This window comes from Trichosurus vulpecula, chromosome 7 (genome assembly GCF_011100635.1).
Source record: "Trichosurus vulpecula isolate mTriVul1 chromosome 7, mTriVul1.pri, whole genome shotgun sequence".
NCBI lineage: Eukaryota > Metazoa > Chordata > Mammalia > Diprotodontia > Phalangeridae > Trichosurus > Trichosurus vulpecula.
This window is the reverse complement of record NC_050579.1, coordinates 13,848,432-13,859,925: the sequence shown is the minus strand read 5'-3', so window position 1 is coordinate 13,859,925 and position 11,494 is coordinate 13,848,432. Positions and strand designations below refer to the sequence as shown.

The 11,494-nt window shown below is 51.4% G+C and overlaps 1 protein-coding gene across 1 annotated transcript; it reads left to right on the top strand.

Annotated features, from left to right (window-relative positions):
- Window positions 1-3,454: 3,454 nt before the first annotated feature.
- NPPC (natriuretic peptide C) lies at window positions 3,455-9,383 on the top strand. Its single transcript, XM_036769164.1, has 3 exons — window positions 3,455-3,724; window positions 4,180-4,505; window positions 9,023-9,383. The coding sequence occupies exons 1-2, from the start codon at window positions 3,638-3,640 to the stop codon at window positions 4,483-4,485; spliced, it is 393 nt and encodes a 130-aa protein (XP_036625059.1). The 5' UTR covers window positions 3,455-3,637; the 3' UTR covers window positions 4,486-4,505; window positions 9,023-9,383.
- Window positions 9,384-11,494: the final 2,111 nt, after the last annotated feature.

Genomic DNA, 11,494 nt, shown 5'->3' with positions numbered 1-11,494 from the left:
ACAGGACCTGGCCACAGCTTCTGCAGGTGCTGCAGCCTTCCCCCTCCCCACAGCCCACCCTCAGCAGCTGGGACTGCCAAAGTCCCAGAAAACGAAGTTCCTGCCCCCAAATCCTTGGCACAGTCAAATGGTTCCAAATCAGAAACAGATCTTTTATCAGTAGAACTGACACTCAAGAAGATATATTAGCATCTGCCTTGCTGATGCACTCTAAGGACTAGGGGGGCCTTCCATCTGTTCTGCAGCTGAGCCTTCCTAGATGTTGACTGCCCCCATGAAAATGTGTGTTCCCTGAGAGCAGAGCCTGTCATAATTTCCGATTTGTATCCCAGCCCCTAGCACGATGCTTGGCCCATTGAAATAAATGCTTTATACTCACTGGAAAGAAGGAAGTCTGGACTATTTATGAGATCAAATCCATCCTGTGTTTCACATATGAAACTGCTTGCATGGGAAGGTGAGACTTTTTTTTTCTTTTTCTGTAGAGACACTTTTTTCTGATGTTCTCAGGGGAAGCCTTGGGTGGGAGCATGAACCTTAAAGAGAGATCGAATATGGTCTGAATAAATCCAGATAAGAGGTCCTCAGGGGTGGGGTACCTGCAGCCTCCCGGCCACATGTGGCCCTCTAGGTCCTCAAGTTCAGCCCCACCCCGGGATTAGGTAAATACGGAATTCAGGTTTGGGTCCAGCTATCACTGTGGAGGTCCTCTCTCCAATGAAATGTGTGTGTGTGTGTGTGTGTGTGTGTGTGTGTGTGTGTGTGTGTGTGTATTTCCCTGGGCAGGGATAAGTATAGGTTTCTGAGTGTACATGTAATTCCTAATATTGTGGCTTTTTTGTAGAGTTTGGATGCATTGCCAATTTCTACCTTTCATCAGCTCTATGAAATAGAGCATGAAGAATTTTCCCTGTTATACAGTTGGGGATACTGAGGCACAGAGAGGTTATTGATTAGTCCCAAACTATAAAAGCAGTTTCACTGCAGAACGCAGGCAAAAAAACCTCAAAGTCCTCTTAGGGTTCTTTCCACGCAGATGACCATTTAACAAAACAGAGCAGCAATATGGCATAATAATGGTTAGGGCACTGGACAGGGAAACCAGCATCCAAATTTCACCTCACTTACTAACTGTGTGACCCCGGGAAAGCTATTCCTCCCTGCGCCTCAGTTTCTCCCTCTTTAAAATGAAGGGGCTGTGTGGCACACGCCGCCCCGCCCCCTCCCCGGTTCGAAGCTCCAAGGTTCCGGCGCACTCACTGACTTCTGAGTGTCCTACGGGCAAAGCCGAGGCGAGACGAGGCCCCCAGTTAGTCGCAGCTCCGAGAGAAGAGGGAATGTGGGCGAATCTCCTCTGAATCCCTTTGCTCGCAGGGAGGGAAGGAGATCTGGAAGGAAGAGAAGCCACCGTCCCGGGAGAGGCTGGAGCCAAAGAAAAAGAGGTGAACCAGCGAACACTGGAGCTGCGGGAGAGAGGGCGACCCTGGGGAAGCAGCTGCAAGCAGGGGAAAAGGGACTGGAAGCCCCCGGACCATGGCCTTGGAGCCTCGCATCTGGCCCAAGCTGAGCATCTCGGCAAAACCAGCCGGGTGGGGTGCGGGGGGCACCGCTCTCCCACGCTCGTCCATTCGCCAATTCCAACGAGATTACTGGGACTTCCTCCCGCGCGCCTCTGAAATGAGCCCCACAAGCCTCCCGCCTCTCCCGAGATGACCCTGGGGGGCTGGAATTTTCAGGGAAGATCCCTAGTGGGAACGATGGGGGCACCGAGATCTCCCCCCTCACCCCCGCCCCGGGTCCACTGAAGAGGCTTCACGGAGGCCAAAGGAAGTATGGAACGGTATTCCTCAAAGGAAGTACCACCAAGAGATCTTTCGTCCTCCTTCTCTGCCATCGTCTGCATTCCTTGGGGACCCTCTCTTTCCCGGGGGGGGGCGGCGCCGGGGAATGCTAAGCTCTAGTTCCCTCCCTTTTCACTTGACTCTTGTCTCGACTCCAAAGAGCCTGGCGAGCGGGTTCTAGAATGTTTGAGGTACGCAGGGAAGCCCCCGCCACCCGCTCCAAGCTCACAGCCCCGGTGAGGCACGGGACAGGTCCTGGCCTTCCTATCTTGGGGTGTAGTTCGAAGGACAACGCAGGGGTGGCGTGGGACTCGGGAGTCTGGAGGCACCACTTCTGCCCCTTAGAGCCAACTCGCTGGTCAAACAGTCGAGGAAAGGCCCCGGGGACTTTAAGTGCCACGCCTAAGGTATCTTAGGTGGGATTTGAACCCAGGGTCCTTCAACAATACCGTTACTTTCAACAGCCCCCTTACTGACTGGGCTGACGACTCCATTCCGAGCCACAGTTTCCTCAGAGTGTAAAAGCAGGAAAATAACACCTGTAGCGCCCGCCTCCTGTCGGGTTCAAATGAAATCTCATGGGGAAAGCCTTCGAGCGCAATGCAAACACCACTTATTAGACGTGACTTGGAGGAAGAGGAGGTGGGCGGAGGAGACCCGACTGCCCAGAGCCCACGCCTTCCCCTTCTCCTTGGGGGTGCGCAGTGGTAAGACGCCACCTGGCCAGAATCGAAAAGCGGCTAGCTAGCCGAAATAGCCCACCCACCGGACTGCTCCGCACCCATGCGCACGTACATGCGGGCACACGCGCTCAGCGTGGACAACCCCACGTGGGGCAAAAGTGCTGGCCCCGGGCCTGTGGGCAGCACCAAGCCGCAAGGCCAGCGATCTCTTTTTGGAGAAGAGCCAGCAGTGGCGGCTCCTAGTGGAGTTTCGTTCAGAGATGTGCAAGCTCCAGCCCGGGGCACTGATGTTCACACTCTCGCACACGCACGCACGCCCGCACCCACCCATCCTTCCAGGAGCCTTCTAGAGACCTGCAAGCTGCAGAGGACAAGAAAACTGAGGTCTGAGGTTCAAGGAACGAAAGGAGCGCGAGGGCCGGGGTGAAAGTCCAGGGCTTCGGGTTTTCGGTCCCCCGGCTCCGTCCATCCGACAGCCTCCTTTCTCCTGCCTCACGAGGTAGAAACTGGACCCTCGAAACCACCCAGACAGGTGCGAGACGGGTCGCTCACTTCCAGCCCCTCAAGACACCGCACCCCCCCATCTCTGATCAGTCTCCAGAACCCCCCGTAGGAGCCCCGTTGGGGCCCTGGCAGTCTGTTCCCCAGGGTTGGGGGCCATCGCGCGGAGTTGGACTCGAGACTCCCCCCTCCCCCCCTCCCCTTAGCTTCCCTCCCGGGCCCCCTTCCCAGGCCCTGGGGACTGCAGCCTCGGCTTGTCATTGGTCGGGAGCGCCAGCGGGAGCCCCAGGCTCCGCCAAGCCGGGGTGGGCGGGGGGATGACATCAGTGGACCGCTTGGCTTATAAAGGCACTGAGGGGAGAAGCCGGGTTCAGAGCGCTCCCAGCCGGCGCAGCTGAGCAGCCGCAAACGAGCGCAAGTCCACTTCGCGCCCCCGCGGCACTCTGACTCCACTGCAACGCGGCGCTGGGCAGCTCAGTCCCTTCGCTCTCCGCCCGCCGCGCTGCGCTCAGCTGCGAGCGCCCGCCACCAACTCGGAGTCCGGCTCGCCACCCTTCTCTGCAGCCTTTGCATTTCCGAACCCCTGCGTGGGGCCCACGATCCCCCAGCACCATGCACGTCTCCCAACTGCTGGCCTGGACGCTGCTTCTGACGCTCCTCTCCCTTCGCCCCGAGGCCAAGCCAGCCGCACCGCAGAAGGTGGGTGCCCTTCCCTCCCCGGGGCGGAGGAGGTGGTGTGGGGGGACAGATTTGCCTGGAGAGAAGGAGTCAGTCCCAGGTCCACGGGAAGTACCTAGAGAGTCGGCCGGCCCCGCGGGATCCCCGGGGCTCAGGGGAGGGGGCTTGGAGATCAGAAGGAGGAAACCCCTCTTGCTCCCTTTCCTGGGTGACAGAAGTAGGGACGAACACCTTGCAAAGCTTAGGACAGGGAGGCACAGGCGAAGCGCCCAAGGGTCCCCCGACCGAGGGTCACTTGAAGGGAAAGAGGACAGGGGCATTGGATGGCATAGCAGGTGAATGACGGTGCTCCCCGAGAGGGAGAGAGGGAACAGATCCAGGCAGAACCCGGCGCAGGGGGTCGTAGGGGGCACTTTGGAAAGGGGGCATAGTAGCCCATGGCCCTCATGGTCCCACCTCCCTCCTCCCCGCAACAGCCCCCGAAGACCCCGCCTGGAGAGGAGGTGGCGGGGCTCCCGGCCGCAGCTGGTGGGGACAAGAAGGGAGACAAGGCGCCGGGGGGCGGTGGCGGCGGCGGCGGCGGGGCCAATGCCAAGGGCTCCAACGCGCGGCTACTTCGCGACCTGCGCGTGGACACCCGCTCGAGGGCGGCTTGGGCGCGCCTACTGCATGACTACCCCAACGCGCGCAAGTTCCGAGGCGTCAACAAGAAGGGCTTGTCCAAGGGTTGCTTCGGCCTCAAGCTGGACCGGATCGGTTCCATGAGCGGCCTGGGATGCTAAGGCGGCGACCCCTGGCGGCGGTGAGTCTCTCGGACCCCCTCCTCTGAGCCCTGCTGGGCCGTGGAGCAGGTGCCTGCCTGAGTCGCAGAGTGTCCAAGATCTAGAGGCTGTCAGAGAACTTCCCTGTCCCGGAGCTTTCCTAACCCCATTTTATAGATCGGGAAACTGAGACCAGAGAGCGGAACCATGGTCACAAAGTGGCAGGTGAAAGAGACAGTGCTGATTTGGAGTCTGAAGATCCGGGTTCAAATCCCCTGGCACTGCCCTGTGTGACTTTGGGCACTTCATGCCTACCTCGGTCTCAGCTTCCTTGTCTGTAAAATAGGGGTTGGATCATATGGTTTCTAGCCCTAAATCTAGGAACCTAAGTTGCAGAGTCAGGATTTGAACTCTGGTCCTTTGACTCCAAATCCAGAGCTCTTTTCTACCGGATGAGTCATGAGTGAATGGTGAGAGAGCCGGGGCACAGACCCTTGAGAGTGTATCTCTTTCTCTGTGAGGGGGTCGGTAAGTTAGATCTGGAAGAGACCTACAGAAGCTGTGTGCTCCAACTCCCTCATGTTACAGATAAGGAAACTGAGGAACAGGGAGAGGGAGAGGTTTGGCCAGGGTCACTTAGGTAGTATTCATCAGAGGCAGGATTCGAACCCGGGGTCGAGGCCCCTTCCTTCCACTGTGCCACACTAAGACCTTAAGCCACCTTGGAGATCATCTGGTCTAACTTCTCCATTTTACGGATGAAGAAACTGAGGCTCAGGGAAAAGGAAGGGAGTTGGCTAAAGTTGCATAGCAAATAAGGAGGAAAGCCAGATTCCAACCCCTGACTCAAAGATTCCATCCCTTCCTCCTCATCTTACCCTCTGGGGAGAAAGGACTAATCTTTTTTCCACATGACGGGCCTTCCAAATACCTAAAGATAGCCACCTCTTCTGTAAAATGAGGCTAACAATCCCAAAGGCACAGCTGTACCAATGTCCCATATTCCCATGATTCCCTCCCATTCCATAATCCCTTAGCTGCAGGGGAGGGATCTGTGTGCCATGGCTGGAGCCAGCTTTGGCAAAGAGCCAGCACATGGCTCAAGGAAGCTAGTTATGGCCTGGGCTTCATGCCCATAATCCTGAAAGGAAAAGGGGTCTTCTCTGATGGTCCATGGAAGCAGCAGCCTGCATTTTCTCTGTTTGAGAGCAGAGAAGGCAGTTATCCCTGTAGGATGACAGGTCCGAAAATGTATGAGGGAGGGGCCGCTAAGGGTACTCCTCAAAGACAAAAATGAACATATCGAGAAACAAAAAACATGGCTCTGTTGCAGTTGGTGTCCCAGGGGTTAGGATGCCCATTAATTCTACCGGGGTTGGGGTGGGGCGGGAGGTGGAGAGAGGAGGGTTGGAGAGGAAGTCTTCATAGGTCCCACATGTATAAAGAAGATGCTTCTCCACAAAAGCAAATGGCCACTCCATCCCTTCTGTTTTAACTACAAAATAAACAATTAAATGTGTGTATATACATATATATTTACAATTCAAATAACCTGTATGCATAAAAATAGTCTGCCCCATGCAAAAGTCAGGTCTCCTGAGGGCCCTGTGCAGAAGACACTGCCCGAGGATGTGGAAACATAGCTTTGAGCGGTTCAGGTCTTCTACCTGCGTTTGCCCTAGGATGGTGTATTAAAAACCAACCTTGGCCTCTTTTTAAGCAGGAACAAAGCTTTAAGCCGGTTAGACCCCTCTCCTAGGTCCTGATGCTAATGCATCCTCCATGCCTCTAGTGAGGAATACCTGGGTTTCCCTACCCCAGCTTAAGGAAGAGTCAAATAAAGTAGATGAGCTGCCCCACTAGATGTAAATGGTGCTTCCTTCCTTCATTTGTTGGACTGCATCCAAACCCATCCGTCTGGAAACACCTTCCCCCTACAGAGCGGCAGCTCTGCTTCACACAGAGCTCAGGGTGAAGCTCCTCTGCAGCTTCCAATGAGAGAGCTATCCGGGACACTGAGCTTGAGTGGCTTGGCCAGGGGAGCGCAGGCAACGTGTGCCATAGGCAGGACTTCCTGGTCCCAAGGCTAGCTCTCCAGACACTGGGCCACACTCTCCTTTTTTCCCTTTGTAACTTACCTTCTCCCCTCCACCCCCAGTATTCCCTCTTCTACTTGGTCTAGAAGTCAGCTGTCCTTCCCTTCTCCCAACTACAGCAAAAATGCACAGACTTCTCCCTGACCTGTTCAGGGGCCTCCCGGAAATGATGGTGAGACAGACAGCTGCCTTCTCCTCTTTATTCCCTGCTGCTCTCTTCCTTTCACAAATAGGGAAATGGAGATAAATAAACGGCTCCCCAGTATTCAGGCTAATATTTACCTAACAGCGCCTCACACCCAGCCTGACAGCTAAAAGGCGCTTCTTGTTAGTTGACTGTCCCAAAGATCCAAATCCACTCATTCCACCTTCCTAGGCTTTGTAACGCAGGAGGGTAGAAGTCTGGGGCCTCTGCAGAAACCACCTTGTCTAATGTCTGGGCCTTCTCACCCACCTCATTCTGGGATCTGGCTCTTTGCCTCTCTTAAGTTAGGAAACTCCTGGCGTGAGCAGAGATCTAGGTCACCAGGACTTTGGCCTTCATTGCAGCAAACCTAGCAGCTTGTGCTGGGCGCCAGCATGCAGCGAACAAATTCCCGGTCCTTTCCACCTCTCTAAGCCCCAGTTTCTTCATCTGCAAAATGGAAGTAATCGCTGGGTTGTTGTAAAGGAAGAGCTTTGTCTGTCTCAGAATGCTCGGAGAGCTGTGAGCAGCGATGGTTACCCCGTGTCTGTCTCGGTGCAGCCCTTGGCCCATCTACCCATCCCCCACCTCCTTGTCTGACCATTTCTAGAGCGATAATCCTAAGTACAGGTGGAAAGAGCACAGAACCACGGGACCTGGGTTCAAATCCCACTGCTTGTGCTTACTGTGCATGTGACCTTGGGCAAGTCACTTAAACTCTGTGGGCCTCAGTTTCCCCATCTGTAAAATGAGGGGGTTGGACTAGAGAGCCTCCAAGGTCCCTTTCACCTCTGGATCTTTGATCCTATCCCTCTTTGTGAGCCTAGATCTTCATTGGGAAAAAAATATTTCTTAAAGGCAAAAGTCATTGACCTCAAGGAACTAACATTTTATCTGTTTTTATGAGAACTGCCCAGGTAACCAGTGAGGCCCTGTGGTTGGAAGATTTGGGGTCCTACCCCTACCCTGCCTAGCTGTGTGACCTTGTGCGACTGATTAACCTCTCTGAGCCCCCAGGCAGCTCTCAGACTAGTGACTGAAGTCGCAGATGGGGTGAGATCTGCCTGGGTTGAAAGAGCTCTCCACCTGGGTGGAGTCCCAGACTCTCTGCCTGGTCATGCAGGGGTGACTAGAGGCCTGAAAAGGGGTGCTTTGTTCTGCCCCTCCAGATGCTCTCGCTTCTGCTTTCCCCAGCTTTGAGGTGGGTTGTGGGAGAACTCTCTGTTTTACAGATCACAGGATGAAAGGATCACCCATTTGGAAATGGAAGCAACCTGAGGGGCACCTAGAACCAACCCCTCGTTTTGTACATGAAGAAACTGATGTCTAGAAAAGGTTAAATGACTTACCTAGGGTCACACTACTGGGGAGTGAGGGAGCCCATGCCTGGACCCTCCACGCAGTGATGTGCAGACCCAGCAAAGCCTTCTTGCCCTGACTTCTTTGCAGCATCTAAGGGTTCAGACCAATGTGTCCAGGAATCCCAGAACCTTCCATCAGCAGGGACTGGGTGGATGAAAAGCATCCTATGTTGTCCATTCACCATACGATCAGTCTTAGTCATGGGAGAGGCTCTGGCTCCTGGACAGAGCTCAGGACTTCCCACCAGCTAGGTGACCTTGGGCACATGACTTGGCTGCATCATCTGCAAAGAAGGGAGGTTGTAAGAAAAGCATTTTGTAAACTCTAATGACACCATGGAAAGAGAAATGGGATTATAATCAGAGGATCTGGGTTCAAATCCTGCCTCTGGTGCTTACAAACTGTGTGACCTTGGGAAGTCACTTAACCTATTTCTTCTTCTGTAAAATGAGGTAGGTGGACTAAGTGTTCTGTGTGGTCCCTTCCGGCTCCACAGCTGTGATCCCATGAGGCTCCTAAGCCTCGCTTCCTTTAGTCTGTCAGAGAGAGGATCTCCTAAGTCTGTGACTCCCATGGGATGACCCAGAGGTGGATTCCATCAAAGGGCTGCACTTGAGGACCTAGAAGGCCACACACAATCAGGGTGGTAGTCCCCGTGGGTTAGCTGAGAAGGCTCCAAATGAATTTCTCTGTGCTTTTCTCCAGGACTCCTTCCCTGATCCTGCCCCCTTGTTTCTTGTGGTTACTGTGCATTACTTTAGGAATATACTGCATTCATTTATCTTCATACATGTACCCTCTCCTTGTAGAAGGGAAACTCCTTGAGGACAGGGGCTTTTTCGGTCTTTGTATGGGCTTGGCACTAGAGGGACTATAATCAGTGATTGTTGAACTGAGTGGAATTTGTGTGTTTCAGGACCAGGCAGCCACTGGCACAGCTTGCTACAAGCATCCTCGGTCACCCACCCCAAAACATCTGGAAACACCAACAGTTGTGGCTTTGACATTTCTTTGGGGTTTTGTTTCTGGTATGGGGAGATACCACCAGCTGTTTGGTTATTGATTGGGGAGGGGCGTTCTTATTGTCGTTGGGTTGCTGTTGTTTTTCTCGAAATTAAAAATAAAAATTATATATTATATATTATATATATTATATACATGAAACACCCTCTACCCTGACCCCCACTTTATGGAGACACGAAGACAAGAAACAGTTTTTCCGAGACTGACGAGGCCAGCAATATATCGAACCTTGCTGTTTGTAAATTCATGTCATGCATAAATGTATTTATGTTGTAAAGCTATTTATATTGTTTATAAAGAGATATTTATAAAAATTTTATTTATGTAACTAAATGAAGGGAGTCCATCATTGTAATGTACTTGTCCTCAATAGTTGGAAAATGTAAAAATCATCCCGTGAATATCTGGACAGCTGTCTTTATTTATTCAACCTACATGTTTCTTTTGGAAGGACAGAATGGTCCATGGGTTCTTGATTTTACAAGTTTTATCAATGTCCTTATTTTTTTTTAATGTCTCCATCATTTTCTGCTAGACTGTGGTATGATACAAAGTGGGCTGGATTTGAAGACCTCCCCAGGTCACCCAAATCCTGGCTCTTCTATCTTACCTATATGACCTTAGGTAAGTCCTTGAATCTCTGTGGGCCTCAGTTTCCCCTATCTGTAAAACGAGGGAGAAAGGGTTGAACTAGATCACCTCTAAGGTACAATGTAAACTCCTTGAGGGCAGGAACTATTTGTTGTTTTTGTATCTCCTGCACCTAGCTCAATGCCTGGCACATAGTAGGAACTTAATAAATGCTTATTGGATGAACATGTTCCCTCCTTTCTTGTCCTCTCCCCATCATAGAACCCTCCTTTGGGAAAAAAGGAAAATAGCCAACTCAGCAACAGCATTTGTCTCTGTTTTCTGTGCTCTGTACCTGTCCATCCCAACCCTCATCTTCTCTAAAGAGGAGGAGAAAGAGTAGTTCCTATTCTGTCTTCTGGAGCTAATATCGTTCACAACATTTAATCGGAATTCAGCCACCTTTTAATGGTTCATTTCCATTATTTTAGTCATGTATATTGTTTTCTTGGTTCCACTTTCTTCCTTCTGTGTCAGTTCATACAAATCTTCCCATATTTATCTGAATTCTTGGCATTTGTCCTTTCTCAGAGGGCTATAATATTCCAGGATATTCATACTTTCCCATCTTTACAGCCATTCCCTAGATTTAGCATTTGACTTACTTCCACTTTCATGCTATTTCAAAAAGGTGCTGCTATAATTGGTATATATCCAACCCATTTTTTTCCTAAGGAAGAATAAACTTGGATGGTAGTAAGAGGGTAATAAGATGGGGTCTCTTAAGGTTACGTACACTATATTTGATGAATGAATTTCAAAGTGCCAACTTCAGTTTCTCCAAATTCCAAATTTCCTACCCCCTAATGATCAGTGAGAATGTCAGATTTAAAGGTTCCAAATGCTTTGTGAGCAACAGAGGGGCTCCATAAGATAGTTTATGGCTTGTGACTTTCTGCAGACAATTGAATAGACTTGGCCTTCCATAGTGAAGCAGCTGGGAAAGAATCTACCTTGTCCTGAGGCCTTGTCCATGGTTCTGCTTACCAGATAGAACTCTCTCTCTCTGGCACCAGAGAGGAAAACGTGATTTTTTCATAATAATGCAAGCTAATGCATTTTAGCATCCTTTCGTATGAGTTCCTGAGACATAGCCCTGGGCCCCCTCTTCCTTTCTATTTACTTTCATAAACCTCAGTTAGATTTAATAATCATCTCTATGCAGGTGACTCCACATTTCTATATCCAGCCCTGGCCTTTCTTCTGAGCTCCAGTCTCATGTCACCAACTGCCTATTGGACATCTCGAACTAGATGATCTCAAAATCAATATGTCCAAACCAGAATTTGTTCTCTTTCTCCCTAAAGTCTATGTCCCTCAACCTTCCCCTCTGACTAACTCGCCTTTTCCTGTTGAGGGTCACACCATCTTTCCAGTCACCTGAGTTCAAAACCTGAGAGTCATTCGTGATTCTCCCCTCTCTAACACCTGCCATAGCCAATCAGTCACTTGTCATTTCTACCTCCACACTATCCCTCAAATTCATCCCCTTCCCTCCGCTCACATACACCATCACCATTGTCTCATGACCTCCCACCTGGACCATTACTGCAACCTCTTCATGGGGCTCCCTGCCTCTGGCCTTACCCCTTTCCAATCCAGGTTGTACACTGGAGCTGCTAAATCAATTTTCTTCAGACACAAGTCTGATCATGTAACTCCCCTGATCAAGACATTTCAAAGACTCCTTACTGTTTCTAGGGTAAAATTCAAATTCTTCTGGTTGACATTAAAG

Excerpts from the sequence above, each read along its gene's own strand:
- NPPC (XM_036769164.1), top strand. The coding sequence starts at position 3,638 with ATGCACGTCTCCCAACTGCTGGCCTGGACGCTGCTTCTGACGCTCCTC. Across the intron at positions 3,725-4,179 it reads AGCCAGCCGCACCGCAGAAG|CCCCCGAAGACCCCGCCTGG; the intron begins GTGGGTGCCCTT and ends TCCCCGCAACAG.